The 20,332-nt window shown below is 32.5% G+C and overlaps 2 protein-coding genes across 2 annotated transcripts; one reads left to right on the forward strand and one right to left on the reverse strand.

The window, feature by feature from the left end:
- The first annotated feature begins 11,420 nt into the window (after positions 1-11,420).
- LOC132601258 (uncharacterized) lies at positions 11,421-14,264 on the forward strand. Its single transcript, XM_060314359.1, has 5 exons — positions 11,421-12,025; positions 12,311-12,864; positions 12,996-13,141; positions 13,220-13,606; positions 13,824-14,264. The coding sequence occupies exons 1-5, from the start codon at positions 11,421-11,423 to the stop codon at positions 14,262-14,264; spliced, it is 2,133 nt and encodes a 710-aa protein (XP_060170342.1).
- Positions 14,265-15,768: 1,504 nt separating this feature from the next.
- On the reverse strand, positions 15,769-19,891 carry LOC132601259 (uncharacterized). The gene is made up of 9 exons (XM_060314360.1): positions 19,418-19,891; positions 18,673-19,167; positions 18,474-18,578; positions 18,261-18,386; positions 17,779-17,910; positions 17,176-17,702; positions 16,933-17,080; positions 16,450-16,748; positions 15,769-15,994 (listed from the first exon to the last, which is right to left on the reverse strand). The coding sequence occupies exons 1-9, from the start codon at positions 19,889-19,891 to the stop codon at positions 15,769-15,771; spliced, it is 2,532 nt and encodes an 843-aa protein (XP_060170343.1).
- Between the last annotated feature and the right edge of the window lie 441 nt (positions 19,892-20,332).

Genomic DNA, 20,332 nt, shown 5'->3' on the forward strand with positions numbered 1-20,332 from the left:
CATACTTAAAATCAGAATTATTGATACGGGTCTTTTCCTCATAAAGGGGAATCTTGTGTTCCAACAGAATGTTAAAAGTCCCTGTAAGTTTTGAACTTTAATTACGGACAATTATGAGCTTAATTGCGTGATCCAAGTATCATTGAAGTGCAATAAATTGGAAGGTGAGCTCAATGCTATTTTGGGTAAATTTCACTGAATAAACACAAGTCTTAACATCATTTATCATTGGATTAGATATTTAGATTAGATTTCACCAAATCTTGAAGAATCTCCCAAACTTGGATTTTACGGGTTAAGCTTCAAGAAACAATCCCACTTATAGCCAAACTTCAGTACAAATAAGTATGTAGAACGTATTTACGGGTAGAAATCTTGATTGGACTAAGTATTTACTGAACCCTAAAAGTGGATGTTAGTGGAGTTGGTTGGATAGTTGAGGCAAGATAATGATAATTGTCCAGTTATTTGGGCACTATAATGATCCTGAAGATATTAATTAATAGCCTGTTAAATTAATGGAATTGTTTGGTGAACCAATTAAGATGTCAACATAATGGAGAATTGAAGGTTTTGGTAGTTTCAAAGCCAATACTCAAAGCGTAATTGGGACTTGTTAGGTTATAATTAGACATGTGTTGATTAAATGAGTTACATAATGTAGATTAAACCTTATTGGTCGTGTTGCTGAAATTGGATTGGTTGGAGAACAACATATGCTAAGGTAGATAAGTTGAGGCCTAACCATTCTTATGAATTTTCCTTAAATACATGCTTCCAGAATGCAATTTCAAATATGGATTCATAGAGCGGATACAAGTCAAACTATCTGCTTTTTATTGACTTGCGTTATACGTGTTATACCTTGATGCTGTATAATAGGTTTAAAGAACTTATTAAATATGCATTATGAGTTAATGCATAAAAGATTGCATATATTGTACGTATTTATTTCCAAGAATGATTCTGTATCATGTACTACAAAAATGTTATGAAAGTATGACACTTGCAAGATTTAAGTATTGTGGCATGTCTTAAATCTAGACTACATATGGAATCTTTTTATGAATATTGAGTGAGGCGACCTTGTGTTCCAATTAAAAATATTATGTTCAGGCCAATGCGACCGTATTTGAAATAATGATGAGAACTAGGCCAATGGTGTCATACTTGTTATGATTAAATGTTCAGTTGTCCTGGATGAGAACTAGGCCAATGGTGTCATACTGGCAACCGGTTTAACCGGAACCGGACCGGTAACCGGTTAGGGAACCGGCCGGTTTCCGGTTAAAAAACCGGAAACGATTCCGGTTTACCGGTTTGAAATCGCAAACTGGAACCGGTCCGGTTCCAAGTGCCCAAAACATGTTTTTTTTTGTTTTTTGTATTATATATATATATATATATATATATATATATATATATATATATTATAGTATTTATTAGTATATTGTAGGTATATTTACATATGTTATACAAGTTTATAAGTAAAGTTTAAATATTTACTGACTAACAGACTAACAGCAAGTCAGCAATACAGAATATACGTATACATATATATATATATATATATATATATATATATATATATATATATATATATATATATATATATATATATATATATATCAATATATGTATCAATATACTTCGGTTATATAACTTAATATATATAAATATGTTTAAGTTATATATAACTTATATATATGTATAACTTAATATATATATATATATATATATATATATATATATATATAACTAAAATATACTAAAAATATACTTATAATATATAGTATACTTATACATATATATATATATATATATATATATATATATACCTAAAATGTAGTAAGAATATACTTTTATATATATATATATAACTAAAATATACTAAAAATATACTTATAATATATAGTATACTTATACATATATATATATATATATATATATATATATATATATATATATATATATATATATATATATATATATATATATCAATATATGTATCAATATACTTAGGTTATATAACTTAATATATATAAATATGTTTAAGTTATATATAGCTTATATATATGTATAACTTAATATATATATATATATATATATATATATATAATTAATTTTTTATTTATTTCACCGGTTTAACCGGTTCCGGTTTCAAAAAAATGGGAACCGGACCGGTAAAGAATTAATGGTTAACCGAACCTATTGTGGTACACGTTGCCTAGAAACTATACATACTAGTGTAAGGTAGAGTCCGGAACCAAAATAACTCAATAAAAAATTAAGTGAACCAAAATATTCTAATAAAAAAAAAATTTACAAAACTACCTTTAGCGCAGTAAAATACTGCGCTAAAGCAGTTCACGAAGACGGAGCCGTTAACTGCTTTAGCGCAGTATTTTACTGCGCTAAAGATTTTTTTTTTTTTGTAAAAGTAAAATACTGCGCTATAGCGAGCACTAAAAAAAAATTTGGTCAACTTTTTTTTTTTTGTAACACTTAGTGTTTTTTCCATACTTTGACCAACGATTAGTCGTGTATCAAGACTCCGAAACGTCAATATTTTATATAAAACCTGATTTTTTTCTGCATACAATAATGTAGGCTCAATACATCAAGATACGTAGATGTTCGGATCGTCATTTTAGGGGTTGACAAGGTGCCCGAAGTAAGTTTTTTTTTAAAAACAACTTAGTGTTTTTTGGTCAACTTTTTTTTTTTTGTAACACTTAGTGTTTTTTTTTCATAATTTGACCAATGATTAGTCGTGTGTCAAGACTCCAAAACGTCAATATTTTATATAGAACCTGATTTTTTTCTGCGTACAATAATGTAGGCTCAATACATTAAGGATACGTAGACGTTCGGATCGTCATTTTAGGGGTTGAAGTAAGTTTTGTTTGAAAAAACTCAGTGTTTTTTGGCCAACTTTTTTTTTTTTTTTTTTGTAACACTTAGTGTTTTTTCCATACTTTGACCAATGATTAGTCGTGTGTCAAGACTCCGAAACGTCAATATTTTATATAGAACCTGATATTTTTTTCTGCGTACAATAATGTAGGCTCAATACATTAAGGATACGTAGACGTTCGGATCGTCATTTTAGGGGTTGAAAAGGTGCCCGAAGTAAGTTTTGTTTGAAAAAACTTTAAGTGTTTTTTGGCCAACTTTTTATTTTTATTTTTTTGTAACACTTAGTGTTTTTTCCATACTTTGACCAATGATTAGTCGTGTGTCAAGACTCCGAAACGTCAATATTTTATATAGACCTGATATTTTTTTCTGCGTACAATAATGTAGGCTCAATACATCAAGGATACGTAGACGTTCGGATCGTCATTTTAGGGGTTGAAAAGGTGCCCGAAGTAAGTTTTGTTTGAAAAAACTTTAAGTGTTTTTTGGCCAACTTTTTTTTTTTTTTTTGTAACACTTAGTGGTTTTTCCATACTTTGACCAATGATTAATCGTGTGTCAAGACTCCGAAACGTTAATATTTTATATAGAACCTGATATTTGTTTTTGCGTACAATAATGTAAGCCCAATACATCAAGGATACGTAAACGTTCGGGTAGTCATTTTAGGGGTTGAAAAGGTGCCCGAAGTAAGTTTTGTTTGAAAAAACTTGTGTTTTTTGGCCAACTTTTTATTTTTATTTTTTTGTAACACTTAGTGTTTTTTCCATACATTGACCAATGATTCGTCGGTTGTCAAGACTCCGAAACGTCAATATTTTATACAGAACCTGATTTTTTTTCTACGTACAATAATATAGGCTCAATACATCAAGGATACGTAAACATTCGGATCGTCATTTTAGGGGTTGAAAAGGTGCCTGAAGTAAGTTTTGTTTGAAAACTTTAGGTTTGAGTGTTCTATATACATAGACGTCCATTTTTATTTGAAGACTTGTTGTCATTAGCTTAAATTTTTTTATTTTTAGGGTTTAGATTTAAGTGTGTTATTTTTTAATGCGTAACTTTGTTTCAAATATACGCAATTTTTTGTGCTCGGACGTCCGATTTACGCGATTTCTTTTGGCAACATATTCGAAATAAAGTTACGCATTAAAAAATAACACACTTAAGAAACACTTAGTGTTTTTTTCCATAAAAATATCGTAACATCTTATTTTAATAAATCTTTTTTTTTTGTTTTTTGCAATACTTAGAGTTCTCTTTTCTTTACTTTGACCAATGATTAGTCGTGTATCAAGACTTAAAACCTGATTTTGTTTTCTGCGTGCTATAATGTAAGCTCAATACATCAAGGATACATAAGCGTTCGGATGGTCTTTTTAGGAGTTGAAAAGGTACCCGAAGTAAGTTTTGTTTGGAAACTTTAAGTTTAAGTTTTTTATTTTTTAAGATTTTGATTTAAGCGTGTTATTTTTTAATCAAGCATAACTTTATTTTGAATATAAATATAATTCTAAAAAATATAGGGAGAAAAACTAGTTGTAAAGTGGTCAAACTTTAGATGGTCATAACTTTGCGCTCGGACATCCGTTTTACGCATTTTTTTTTAACTTGCGTATTTTTCCGAGATCTATGCGGACAAACCGCATGGCTGAGCCGATTTTTAAAAAAACACCTTTTATCCCATTCAATTTTAATTTTCCCCCAAATTGGCGTGAAATTTTCAGTTTTATTTAGTAATAATATGATGATACGCAATAGATTTCAACGTAAAAATCCTGGGGTAATGTAGTTGTGAATGTCAATTTCACTTCTGTGGTTTCAATTTTCAAAAATAAAGCTGACTAATTTTCTCGACATATAAAGTTGACTAAAATAATCTTACAGTCAAACACTAAGTTTTTTTTTTTAAAAAAAAAAAAACTTACTTCGGGCACCTTTTCAACCCCTAAAATGACGATCCGAACGTCTACGTATTCTTGATGTATTGAGCCTACATTATTGTACGCAGAAAAAAATATCAGGTTCTATATAAAATATTGACTTTTTGGAGTCTTGACACACGACTAATCGTTGGTCAACATATGACAAAAACACTAAGTGTTACAAAAAAAAAAAAAAAAAAAAAAAAGGTTGACCAAATTTATTTTTTTAGTGCTCGCTATAGCGCAGTAAAATACTGCGCTAAAGCAGTTAACGGCTCCATCTCTGTGAACTGCTTTAGCGCAGTATTTTACTGCGCTAAAGGTAGTTTTATAACTTTTTTTTTATTGGGTATTTTGATTCACTTGATTTTTTATTGAGTCATTTTGGTTCCGGACTCGTGTAAGGTATACTGAGAATTACTTGATAGTGGCTATGTATATTCTATTCACTCAAGAATAGTGGTGTATTTGGTACCTCGGTTACGTATGCTAGCAATACCTAATAGGCATGTATGTACAACATTATGGTAGGATGCACGACCAAACTAACCCTTTAAAAAAAAAAAAATCAAACTACGCTTCACGCTCAGAATCTGTGCGTGAAAGGACCAAACTGCCTTTCACGCACAGATTCTGTGCGTGAAGGGGGGTATCCCCTTTTTTTTTTTAAGCTATCAAAATCACATTTTTTTTCCATACTTTGGGCAAAGATTAGTCATGTTTCAAAACCCCGAAATATCAATATTTTATATAAAACTTAATATATTTTTTTGCGTAAAATAACGTCGGCTCATTACATCAAGTATAGTTAACGTTTGGATCGTCGTTTTAGGGGTTGCAAAGTGCCCCGAAGTAAGTTTTGTTTGTTTGAAAACTTGTCATCTTTGTTCTTTGGAAATCAAACTCAAAATTAAGCTTTTTTCGTACTTTGATCAAAGATTAATCACGTTTCAAAACACCGGAATATAAATATTTTATATAGAACTTCATATTTTTTTTAGCGTAAAATAATGTTGGCTCATTACATCAAGTATACATACATGTTTGGATTGTCATTTTATGGGTTGTAAAGTGCCTCGAAGTAAGTTTGCAAACTTGTTATCTTTAAGTTTTTTTTCGTACTTTGACCGAAGATTAGTCACGTTTCAAAACGTCGGAATATAAATATTTTATATAAAACTTAATATTTTTTTAGCGTACAATAATATCGGCTCATTACATCAAGTATACATATGTCTCTTCACTCACGTAAATAAAAAATAAGGATAGGAGCATAGGTAGAAAACTAGTTGTAAATTGTTAAAACTTTAAACGGTCATAACTTTGTTACAGTTTGATCCTTTCACACACAGATTCTGTGCGTGAAGCCTAGTTTGGTTTTTTTTTTTTTTTTAAAAGGGTTAATTTAGTTCCAAAAGTTATTTTTGGGTTAAAAAAGTTCCGGGCTCTAGGACACCCTAAATGATCACCTGGGTGATCGGGCACTATATATGATCATCATATGGTGGTATATTATATTCCATGTTATTGTCTACCTAGGTAATACTTCATATATAAATAATTGGTTGATATACACTACGATTTTATTATGGACGAAGGAGCCAAATGTGATTTCAAAGATATGCTTTTCAACTGTAAAGTTATATATATGTTGTTACAAGCTACGTTTTGACATGTAAAGATAAATGTTTTGCTATTGTCAGTCACACATCATGCATGCATGTTTTCGTTAAGACTTGTCTCACCCTCACTTGGAGTGGTAGGTATTGGGTGTGCGAATAATGTATCACATTGGTAGCTGAAAAGAAAGAAGAGCTACTTATAAGGTGTTGAATACTCTTAATGGTGTGAGACCTTTTGAAAAAAAACCGTACAGGCTAAGCCTGAAACGAACAATATCACATCATGTTAATTAAGAGTATGTTTGGACTGTTTAGCCCAACGGTAGGTCTATACAATTGTTAAGTACGATTATGCTCACGATTTCAATCACTTGTTATTTTTCATTACAGGACATGAGCTTCAGGTGAGGTGACAGCACACGCAAGATAGAGTTCACCTCCTATATTCGTATTTTTGGTGAACCCTTACCCCACTATACATTCTTGAGGCCTAATTTAATAAATTCTTTTGCAGATTTTTTTTTGGGTTAATTCTTTTGCAGATCGTGGCTTCATAGACATACTTTGGACTTATTTTTTAGGAGTATATGTCATAAATATTCACTATGCTATTCATGAATGAAACAATTCTTTTCTTTATCTGATAAGGGCAAAGAGCCAATGTTTATGTGTGATATCTAATTTTCTTAGTCTAACAATTTATCTGTGATGCTACATCTCATTTCAGACAAATATAAGATGAGGCAGGCTGAGTACGAATAAAGTTTTAAATGCTTATATTATTAGGTCCCGTCATACTTCCTCTTAACATTTTACTGACCATTACTTCTACTAAAAATAATTGTTCCAAAACATAATCTCAAATGATTTAGTCAAACAAAAACTGTTAATCTCGTAAAGTACTTTTCAAAATAAATTGATCTCGACAACTTGACCCAATAGTCCCCAAACGACACTGATTATTTAGAAATTTATATACACTATCAAAGGATATACGTAAAATTATTTTAAAAGAACCACAAGAAATCAATGGATAACTGACTATTTTTAAGAAGGCTCACTGCATCCAAGTGGAAAATGCACCTTCTTCCCTGTTTATTCTTGGACTTATTTTGTTAGTTGTTAATTGGATGCAACTTAAGTTTTGGAAATAATGGCTAGTACCTATGAAGTCAACCAACTTTTGATTTAATTATAGCTGTCAAAATCTTTAAAGATTCTTGGATTTCACAGATAAGAAAGTTGCAAAGATATTTTCTTCTTATGGATAAGTATTAGTGAGCTTGAAAGAATAACATTTGGATACTTCTTCTTGTTCTATAAAGGAACAATTCCAAAGTTTCACGAAAAGACAACATTGTAGTTCCCATCAAAGTTTAGAGTGTACCAGCACAAGTTTGACTTTTTCATTAGTTAACATCTTGTGTTCAAGGCCTAAATGTAAAGTTATCTTCGATAGATATCATTTTACCTCCCAATGTAAAGTTTTTTAGCATGCATTTGAATTTAATCAGACTCCAAATATATCGTACTGAGCATCAGTTGGATTTTATTTTATTTTAAAAAGTCAATTTTTTTTTTTTTTACATCTCTAGTTCGAGATCTGAAAATGGAGAAATTTCTGCTAAAAAATTCTTCTATCTTATAAATTTTACGCGGTGAAAATCATGATTGATCGTCCAATGAATTGCGAATACTATATAATTATATCACCAAGGAGAAATTTCTACACAATAGATATACTGTGAATTCGATGTTTTACTCCTTTTTCCTTTCCCATATATATGAAAAAAGAAACTAAAACAAAAAACATTGTAAAAAATCAAGTCTCAACATGTAGAAGCTATATTAGTAACATGATTTTTCTAGAAAATGCAACTAAAAAGAAAAAAGAAAAAAAAAAGAATGTAGAGATAGAGATGAACAAGTGCATAGAGAACAATGATGATCAGCTTCACCTTTGCAATTTGTTATGTTTATATATTTTTCTAAGTATTAATTTATGGGAAAATAACCTATATATACATAAGAATAGAGTATATTTAGAAAATATGACGACTTTTCAGTTTACAAAATATGACGATAGATTTCTTACAAAACATATACGAAAATTTTCGCTCAATATTTTGTGTATGGAAACTGTATGAAATGTGTATATCTCGCTCAAGGCTTAGTTCGCTCAAATTTTTGTGTATGAAATGTGTATGTCTCACTCAAGACTTAGAATTCTCACATTTTTCGTATGTGAAAACTGTATGAAATATGTATATAACTGTGTAAATTTTGTTAAGTTCATGTTAGATTTTTGGAAATTTAAAACAACTACAATAACATTGTATATAACTTTTATCCAATATTCATACAAATTTATACAACAACATAAAAAACTTAATTTACAATTTTCATACAAACTCAGTATACAATTATCATACAACTTTAATACAAATTTGAATCTCGCTTCGAAATTTGAAAAAAAATCACGCTTCAAATTTCACGTAGTGATGCAATTAAAAAGCTTTCTCACTGCTACCCTAAGAAATAACCGAATCCAATGAAGGGTCATCAACCAAATCAAAAGTCTTTGACAAAAATGACGAAATTGATGTTTTTTCAGATCTGTGTTCTTTAGATATGCAGTCGGAGTCATCAATAGATACTCTAACAGACACAAAGAACTGGGAGAAGGGGAAGAGAAGGGTGGGGTGGTGGAGTTTTCGGAGGAGACAGAACGGGAGAAGGGGAAGGGAAGTGTGGGGCGGATATGTTGAAACAGAGAATAGGGAAAGGTGGGGAAGGGTGGGGCAGATCTGTTGAAACAGAGAATAGGAAAAGAATAGGAAAACGGGCAGATCTGTTGAAATAGAGAATAGGAAAAGGGGAAGGGTGGGCTTAGCTTTTAATTTTTTTAGATCTGGTATATTTTATAATTTTATTGGTATGTTTTATAAATAAGAAAAAGTATTCTTATATTTTGTAATATAGAGTCTTAAGTAGTATTATTAGGAGCCCGTTTGGATTGGCTTATAAGTTGGCTTATAAGTTGTTTTCAGCTTTTTTGAGTGTTTGGCTGGTCAGCTTAAAGTCATTTTATGCTTAAAATAAGCTCAAAAAAATAATTGGACCCATTTGACTTAGTTTATCTAAAGCAGCTTATAAGCTGAAAACAGCTTATAAGCCAAAAAAAATAAGTTAGACTACCCCAACTTATTTTTTTCAGCTTATAAGCTGCAAACAGCTTTAAGCTGTAAGCCAATCCAAACGGGCTCTAGGTCATTTTCCCTTAATTTAAGCAGAAATGTTGAAATGGTCGTATCAAAGCTTAGCTAATCTCCACTTCTAATGGCTCTAAACTAATATTTTAAAAACTACTCCATACATCGAGAAAACAAAAATAATGACAAGCTATATAATACCAAATAATACCAATTTTCGAAATGAACTACTCATATCTTTGATTATTGAATAATTGAACATATAAAAAAGTGATCTCAAGAGAGAAATTAACGTTTCTGTTTCATCATAATTAAGTCGGCCCAACTATTGTCTTTTTTAGTAAACAATATTGGGCTTTGCCAGTCAATTTGGTACCATTTGCCTAATGTTTTCGATAATGTCCAACTAAAAGTTACATAATCATTATTAGGCACTTAATTGAAATCAAATGCTACTTATAACCAAAGGTATCTAGAGCGGGCCTAACAGTTCAAGTGAATTCATTATTTTCGACTCAAACTATACATGGACACACAAAAACAAAATGTATACATAAAATATAACCAATGTCATCCTGTATCTGCTAACTCTAGATCTTAAGTTCACTCCATCTTGGAGCTTACTCTATAAATGGCTAACCTACAAAAAAATATGAAGCTTTAGGTGTGTTTTACGGAGGAAAATATTTTCCAAATCTTCCATGTTTGATTGGTCAAAATATTTTAAAAAGTATTTTCTCTAAGGATTAATTTCCTTAAAAATGAGAAAAATGACCTCCCTATCAGAAGTAGGGAAACATAAATAGCATTCCAAGTTCATTAACTCCTCCCCACTCCCAAGCGCTCCAAATCCCAACCCTGAAACCCCACTCCCCACAATATTTTGCCCGATTACATATAAATGCTCTTGGCCCAATATTTCTTTCTTTACTTAGCAAACACTAGAAAAAAATAAGGAAAAAACCACTTACTTTTAAAAAAAAAAAACATTTTTTAGGAAAATATTTTCCATGAAAAACATTTTGCTTCGTACCAAACACACCCTTAGTTGAACAAAATTGGAATCAATTGGGCAAAGCTAAATTAATTAGCACTTTACCCACCTCATTTCACTTCATTATTTCTCATAATCTTTTAACTTACATAAATAGCTACCTTTTAGTAGCTTGTAACAAGAAATAGCTATAAAATTGTTATTTACTAAGCGTAGCTGTTTTTTTAGTTGAAACGCGTGTATTTCATTTTTTTGAAATATAGTGAAATACACGGAACGTCCGACACTGCTGAGTAAAATTAGGCCGTATTTATGGAAAAGATTTTTTTAAAAAAAATTCAGGGATTCAGTTTAAATCTTCCCATTAATCACGCGTAATGAATGTTCTTCCATAACAGATTACGTATCTCTCTCCACTTTTATCACAATAAAAACTTTTTGAATTCAAAAAAATACTGAAGATCTAAAAAGATGCAACTACAGAAGAATCTCTTTGAGCTCTGTTTTCTACATTCGAATTCTTCAAAATCAAGTCGAAATACACTCAATAAGATACGAACGAGTGTATATATGGAATTTTAGTGAAGATCAGATTTGTATTTCAGACTCTACAAAAGGTATGTTTCAAATTTTCAATGATTTGTGTGATTTTTTTTTATTCAATTTTCTGTGATTGGAACGATGAATTTTTTTTTTCCAATGCAGTTAATGTTCTTCTAGTTTTGTTGAATTATCAAAACGAAACATGTCAAGCATAACAACAGTGATCAGACACTCCGGTTTTTGGAATGAACAGAATTGCTTTGTTGATTACAAACTAGACGCAGTTGTCTTCAAAGATTATTGTTCATACGGTGATTTGGTTGAAACTATAGCAATTCAGTTAGGTGTTGATATTAGCAGGAAAACGATATCAATAAAATATGTTGTTGAAGGAGACAACATGCCAATTGAAATACGCAACAATATGGGAGTAAGGGTGTATGTTGAGCTTAAGAGAGAAAACAGGGGATTTGAAGCATATCCGTTGTGCGTTAACATAACTGATAATGATCTTGAGAATTTTGTGTCCGGCAAATCTGCAGTTGAAGACGATATGTTTCAACTTGAATTTAATGATTATATGTATGCTATGGACGTAGTTGATTCAAATGATTTGGATGCGTCGGATTGTGCTAAGGCTGTTGTTTTATTTCAAAACAACGATGACTTGATAATTTCGAACAAGGAACATAAGGATGTTTTTGTTGATCAAATCTACAAAGATAAGGACACTCTGAAGAATGTTATGGCGAATTATGCAATTCGCAAAAGATTCAATTTCAGGACAGAGAGGTCGAATGCCGTAAGGTATGTTAGTCACCTAAAAATATGAAATACATTGAAATTTACTATGAAATATATATGAAATATATTGAAATATACTAAGAAATGCATTGAAATACAGTGACGTAAACTGTTGTATTGCCATTACATTTCAGCTGGATTTAATTAAATACAGTGAAATACGAACTGTTTGAATTATTTAATTCCATTATCTAACCATTTCAGTATATATATAGACAATGTATTTATGATGTTGTATGTGTTTGAAACTTCAATCTGACTGTTCTTTTCTTGTATTGGTTTATGTAGTTACACTCTGGTATGCTGTTCAACTGATTGTCGTTGGAAATTCAGAGCTTCAAGTATTGCGAACTCTGAAATATTTAGAGTGAGATCTTTTCATGACGAACATACGTGTCTATTGAAGGACAAAGTGTATTCCCAAAGGCAAGCAACAAATTGGTTGATTGGTGCGTCAGTTGTTAAGCCAAAAATAGCAAATCATAAGAGGAAATATACACCTGGTGATATAGTAGACGACGTAAAAAATGAGTATGGCGTTGATGTTTCTTATATGACGGCCTGGAGGGCTAGAGAAAAGGCAATGAATGAATTAAGAGGGGAACCAACAGAATCATACAAGAAGTTACCGGGATATGTCTACATATTGGATAAAACATACCCTGGATCACATGTGAGAATGCACAAATCACAACAAAACGAGTTCTTGTATTTGTTTATAGCACTTAAAGCGTTCATAAAAGGCTTCGAGTGTTGTAGACCAATAGTTGTAGTAGATGGTTCCCACCTTAAAACTACATATAACGGTACTTTTGTATCAGCCAGCACGTTGGATGGTGCAGGTAGATGCCAAAATGTTTAAATACATTTTTTTTTTTCTGTTTTTGGTATATTTCGTTGTATTTCTAATGTATTTCCAATATGCTTTATGCTATATTTCACTGTAATAATACACAAAAACATGTATGTGCAGGTAATATTCTACCATTGGCATATGGTGTGATAGATTCAGAGAACGATAAGTCTTGGACCTGGTTCTTTGAGCAGTTCAAACAAGCTTATGGGAATAGGGATAACATGTGTATTGTATCAGACAGACAAGAGAGCATCATTAAGGCGGTGAGTAGAGTGTATCCAACTGTGCCACATTTGGCGTGCATATGACATTTATGGAAAAATGTGACCACGAAATACAAGTCGAATGGTGAAGTATTGAGTCCTGTATTCTATGCACTTGCAAAAGCATACACACATGCTGAGTTTGATAAGCTGATGGAGAAGATTGAGAAGGTTGATTTTCGGGTAAAAGAGTACTTGGAGGATGCTGGAAGGGAAAAGTGGGCTCGACTGTATTCACCCGTTAACAGAGGATGGACAATGACGTCAAATATAGCCGAATTTATTAATGGAAAATTAGTAGCAACAAGAGAGTTGCCTGTTTTCGATTTTCTTGAAGAAGTGAGGAAGATGTTTGGGAGATGGAATTGCACTAATAGGAGGAACGGTACATACACATTCACAACACTTGGGAAAGCATTCCAACAATTATTATCAATAAACGAATGTAAATCTCTACGTATGACGGTATGTTAATGTTTATTTTGTTGAAGTCTGCCTACATATATTTCAATATATTTCAGCATATTTTAGAAGGTACTTAAGTAATTCTGTTTGGATTGTATATTTCCATGTATTTCATATTAAGTAATTTTGTTTGGATTGTATATTTCCATGTATTGCATATTACTTATCGTTGTTAATATTCAATGTATTCTGGTCTGACACATTTCGTCTTGATTAGGTTGAACCATCAACTGAATATGTGTATACCGTAAATGATGAGGCAAGGCGATTCATAATTGATCTTAAAAAGAAAACATGCAGTTGTCGGATGTTCCAAATGGACGAGATACCATGTCCACATGCATGGGCTGTATTGAAGAGTAAAAGTCTTATGCCTGATGAATATTGTTCAGACCTATTCAAACCAAAGACAGTGATTAAGACGTATGATGTACCTGTGGATCCTCTGCCTGACGAGAGTGAGTGGAATATTCCCAAACACATAAGCAATGAAGTTGTTTTGCCACCAAGATACAAGATACCCCCGGGAAGGCCAAAGAAAAAGCGAGATAAACCATTAATGGAGACGATGATTGGTAAACGTAGGAATGCTTGTAGTACTTGTGGACGTCTTGGTCACAATAGACGTTCTTGTTCCAATGAGCCACGTAAGAAGTAGATGTTTAGATTGTAATAGGTTTTTTTTAAAAAAAAAAATACCTTATCCCCAAAAATATTAAATAAAGAAATTTTTGGTTCATCGTTGTATTCTGTAATTTTTGTCCTTCATTTTCATAATAATATTGCATACAATTCGGTGTTAACGGACATTAAAATGAAAAATAAGTGAAATGTTTAAGAAATATTAAGTTGCATTAGGACTGGAATAACCAGAAGCAGGTGCTGGAATACAACCCTGATATTTTGTATTTCACTATATTCCGGTGTATTTCCTTTTGCATTTTCACGATGTTTTTTTTAAATTTCACTATATTTCTGTGTATTTCTCTGTATTTCAGTGTTCAAAATGTAAGAGTATTCCAGTTCACCTGGAATAATTTGTCGAATTGAAGAGTGGGTATATAACATTGGAATATATTGAAAATGCACCAGAGGCTGTTTTCATTAAACGATAAATAAAAATATGGGAGGCTTAAAGAAAAAATAGTTGTGAAAGAAATTAGTTAAGTCATTGATGAAAAAACACTGTCATTTGTCAATTCTTTACAAAACAACACAACAAAATGTAGAAAAATGGTCAGCAAAACAGTACTGTGAAAAACGATTCAACATTAAAACCTAGTGGACTAATTAACAACTACTGTGTCGACCGCGTTGTAATCTATGGCAGGCCTAACTGGTCTTGGCGACAGTTCATTGTCATTGAAGGCATTCAAATCAGCCTTTTGCCATCCGTATTCCCATAGTAATGCCCCGTATCTATTACGTAGTGTTTCTACATCAATTTCAGATGGAACGCCTCATCCAGAACAAAAGTATTCAGCAAAATGCGGCAACATACACACCACAATCCCTGAAAAAATAAAAAATAAAAATGATTATTGGTTGAGAATTTTGAAAAAAAAAATGGAACTCTGATGTTGAAAGACATACATGCTGCCAGAGGCTTGTTCATCGTTGTATTCTGTAATTTTTGACCTTCATTTTCATAATAATAATGCATACAATTCGGTGTTAACGAACATTAAAATGAAAAATAAGTGAAATGTTTAAGAAATATTAAGTTGCATTAGGAATGGAATAACCAGAAGCAGATGCTGGAATACAACCCTGATTTTTTGTATTTCACTATATTTCGGTGTATTTCCTTTTACATTTTCACTATATTTTTTTTTACATTTCACTATATTTCTGTGTATTTCTCTATATTTCAGTGTTCAAAATGTAAGAGTATTCCAGTTCACCTGGAATAATTTGTCGAATTGAAGAGTGGGTATATAGCATTGGAATATATTGAAAATACACCAGAGGTTGTTTTCATTAAACGATAAATAAAAATATGGGAGACTTAAACAAAAAATAGTAGTGAAAGAAATTAGTTAAGTCATTGATGAAAAAACACTGCCATTTGTCAATTCTTTACAAAACAACACAACAAAATGTAGAAAAATGGTCAGCAAAACAGTACTGTGAAAACCGATTCAACATTAAAACCTAGTGGACTAATTAACAACTATTGTGTCGACCGCGTTGTAATCTATGGCAGGCCTAACTGGTCTTGGCGGCAGTTCATTGTCACTGAAGGCATTCAAATCAGCCTTTTGCCATCCGTATTCCCATAGTAATGCCCCGTATCTATTACGTAGTGTTTCTGCATCAATTTCAGATGGAACGCCTCGTCCAGAACAAAAGTATTCAGCAAATGCGGCAACATACACACCACAATCCCTGAAAAAATAAAAAATAAAAATGATTATTGGTTGAGAATTTTGAAAAAAAAAAATGGAACTCTGATGTTGAAAGACATACATGCTGCCAGAGGCTTGTTGTGGCAAGTCGTTCACATACATGACATGAAAGTCATCAGTCCGTTGTTTGCCCTTGTATGATGGGTGGTTAATCCAATCGATGCCTTTTTTTTCTCATAAAATCCAGACAAATGTAGATGATGTGCAATAGGGTAGCTATCTTGTGTATTTTTCTTCTAACAACAACATCATGACCAGCAGCTCGGTATGAGTTGTAGATGTAGAGACGCCTGCACGTAAAAGAATATTACATCAGCTCGGTTAACAGGTTGGTAAATTAAATTTCATACGGACCTTGTAGGATAGAAATACGAGGAACATACAAGGAGATATGCAGATTTAATGAATTTTGTTTAAAAAAAAGAGTAGGAATACCTGTCAGTGAATGGCACTATAATCAAGATCCAGTGATTTTCCTCTTTGATGTTGACAGGGATGAGAACACAATCAACTGTATGCCATGGCAGATTAGCCAGCATCCTATGCCCGTTAATGTACTCGCATATTTCGTTCTCCGAACTGGCAACACTACTGGTCCCCTCCGGATTAGCATATGCACGATGAATTTCATCAATTTTGGAGAAGAACATACAGTCAACAGTTGTGGATTTGAACCTGTTATCCTTGTCGTACTTGCCTTTCTTCCGCAAGTAGTAAAAAATGACATCAATATGCTGTAAAAAAAAATGAAATTAGTCTAATGGATACTGGTAAAAAAAATGAAATAAGCTTCTGCAGAAAAAAATGCAGTCAAGATGCAGGAAATATAGAGAAATACACAGTATGAATATCGAGAAATATGGGAAATATAGAGAAATATAGAGAATATGGGAAAAGAGGACATGGAAAATATAGCACCTCATCATTCCAAGACTGGCCATTCATCGATAAGAGATAGAACCAGTTTTTGTCATCAACATGTAACACACCAAAATTGAAGCCAAAATTGATGTCATCTAGATCCAAAGCTTGCTTATTCTTTTTGTAACGGCTTTCCTTACCCTTTCTAAATAACAACAATCAGTTATTTTCATTTTGAACAGTTTACTTTGCTGAAAGAATGAATATATAAATTAAAAAGGTAAATACGTTCAAACTTACTTTTTATCATGCCTTAGAAGTAGATCCTGTTCAAGACAATTCCGGTATTGTTGAATAAGCGAAGTATTTCGCGGGCCATTAATTGGATCTTCAACAAATGGATGCTTCTTTTCAAATATGGAAGGTGTGGGGTCTTGAACAGAAGCTTCTGCAGAGCCGTAATTGGTCATGTAAGGTGAACTGAAGTATTTACTAGGTTTGACTATCCTAGTTGGAATAACATCTGGTTGAGCAATTACAACTTCCGCATTAATCACTGGCTGTTGTATTCCTTTATCAGCAGACATTACTGGCATAACAAATCCTTTGTGACCCGTTTGATGACACACAGATAATCCTGACGAACCTATTTGGCTTGGTAACATTTCGTCAGGGATCAACCATTGTGACCTAGTAATGTTCTCATCGAACCTGTGTGGAGTCTCTAAAATTGAATGATCAGTGATGTCCCCGGGTTGTATTTCCGCACCTGCTTCTGGTACACGAGTTTCTAGAGGCAACTCAATGAGCATCTCTGCGACCATTCCCTAAAAAAAAAGATTTAATAAATGTTAAGTATAGCAGTATCTTGAAAATATCTATAAGATTGAATGTAAAATTTACCTCTGTTGAGTTGAAAGATCCTTCGTCCGCCCGATTAATCTCTTCAGATGAAGCTTTACGTGTATCTGCTCTTAAATTTCCGGCGGTCACTACAATTTCCGGAACTTCCTCATGTAACTTTGGTCCAACACCCTTTTGAATAAGAAAAAATCAAAATTTAAAACAAAATCATAACATAAAAATATAAGATTGGAGAATTACTAAATACACAGAAATAGGGCCAAGATTAGATTGATTCTGTGGGGGTGGAAATACATAGAAATACAAAAAAAAAAAAAAAAAAGTTTGAAAAATAGACAATTGTATCAGTGAAATACAAACGAAATGCCATAAAATACGAAAGTTTGTAAAATAGAAAATACCGAGGAAAACATAACTTTAAAATTTAAGACTGAAACATGGCAACCATATACTTTTTTGTGCATACAATGCACAACAACATAACTTTAAAAGATGGATTTCACGTCACAAACTCATTTTACCTTAATTGACTCATCATCATGTTTCGGAGGAGATGTTTGAATGGTAGAATCATGACGTAAGTTTTCTTCAGGCGTTAACTGTAGCCCAACATCAGTTTGATGCTCCGGCGCCTCACTATCGGCAGCCTTCACATAAAAAAATGAATTAATATAAATTGTATTTCGCAATAAGAGTCTAAAAATGTTAGTTCAATTGCTATTTCACACATTTACCTTGTCCGCAGAATTGTTCACCTTGATTGCTTCAAATAGCTTCTTGAAGTTGTCATCCATGAAAGTTCGAAGCTTGGACAACTCACTTGTGAATTCACCAACGACCTAATATTTAAACAAAAATAGTATTTCAATTTGTTTAGAAACAGTAAATTAAATACACCAATTTTTTTTTTGTTTCGTAACTAAAATCACTTACTGATTCCTTGAAAACTTGAAAATCTTTCCTTAGCAATTGCATTTCCTCTTTCATGGATATAGTAGGGACATCGCGTAGGACTGTGGTGTTTTGGGGTCTATTCATTTGTTCATTCAACTTTGGTGAAGCAGACTTCTGTAAAATAGGCTTTTGAGCAACCTTTTGATCCTTGTGACTCTTCTTCACAGTTGTCTGTGGTTCGGTGTGGATTTGTTGTTTTTTAGATGTGGAAGCTGTTGTAGGAAGTTGTCTGCGTCTCTTTGAAGGTGGAGAATCTGTCTGATTCGTCCGTTGTTGTTGTTTGCCCTTAGAAAGGTGGGGGGGAGTAGTACTGAAATCATCAAAGTCATCCACTGGCATATCTGTGACTTGGGTACCTTCATTGGCATCAACTAAGACATTTTTGTCTACTGTATCTCGACAGACAACAACATCGGGCAATTGGAGGCTCTCCAACTCACTGCTAGTGGGGATTGTATTAGCAAATGTACAGCTCTGAAGAAGAAAGAAATAAAATGCTATGAAATACACCGAAATATAGTGAAATACAAAAAATAGTGAAATACAAAAAATCAGGAAATACACCGAAATATAGTGAAATACAAAAAATCAGGAAAACAAAACAGCAGAAAAGCAATAATACGACAGTAGAACAGTGGGGTACAAACTAAAATCAGTAAGGCATAATTGCAAAATAAAATGCTATGAAAAAACATAAAAATAAGTTAGAGTGTTCGAATATTACCGACTGTTTGCCGTCTCTAAAAATGTCTTCCATCAAAATATTATATTTTGGCTGACTGTCGATGGACCTCCAATTCAACATTCTTGGAATGGAATTTACGGATTTAATAGCGAGATACGATGGAACTCTTGAACAACACTCATAAAGCCAAACTTGCATAGCCAGTGGCATCCCATGGATCTTATAATACTGTGTTGTGGCAGAATACTTCTTGCTGATGCTTCTAATCAACTCGTTAAAAGCATCTTTGCCCCATGGATAATCTACATACCTTCCATCCTCAACCACTTCAAAATGAACCCTTGGTATATTCGTTTTCCTAGGCTCACCGCAAAAGATGTATGTATTTATAAAAAACAAAATTACAAACTTAACAGCGTCCTCATCATTATCTCCCCAACACTTATTCTTAAAGCAATCAATGAACTCCAATCTTTTTACTTTACTCCTAGTTCCACCAAAATATACATCCATAATCCTATTCAATTTTCCTCATTGTATGTAAATTCACCTTCATCGGCTACACAATTTAGCCCGCTCATAAGGGCAAATTCTCTCATTGTAAATCTCAATACGATACCATTTATATCAATTGTAAAACAATCAGAAGTGCTTTCCTTGAGCTCTCTTACCATGAAGCTTGAACCTCCAGGTGCTGCATTCCGAGGAATTTCCCAAATATTGTCTTGGAAAAGATCTCTAACTGTGGAACAGTTAGCTTACTCTTGATATCTTTGAACACCTCGATATTAGTGTACCGTTGCATCGATGGAGCCTCTTCAAGATGACTCCTAACATAGAATTTAGTTTCCTAAAATAAAAATGCAACACTAAATTAAGGCTGAAACAATTGTATAAAACATAGACACACACAAGAAATATACTGAATTGCATATCCAAGAAAAATATACACAC

Source organism: Lycium barbarum, chromosome 7, assembly GCF_019175385.1.
Source record: "Lycium barbarum isolate Lr01 chromosome 7, ASM1917538v2, whole genome shotgun sequence".
Classification (NCBI taxonomy): domain Eukaryota; kingdom Viridiplantae; phylum Streptophyta; class Magnoliopsida; order Solanales; family Solanaceae; genus Lycium; species Lycium barbarum.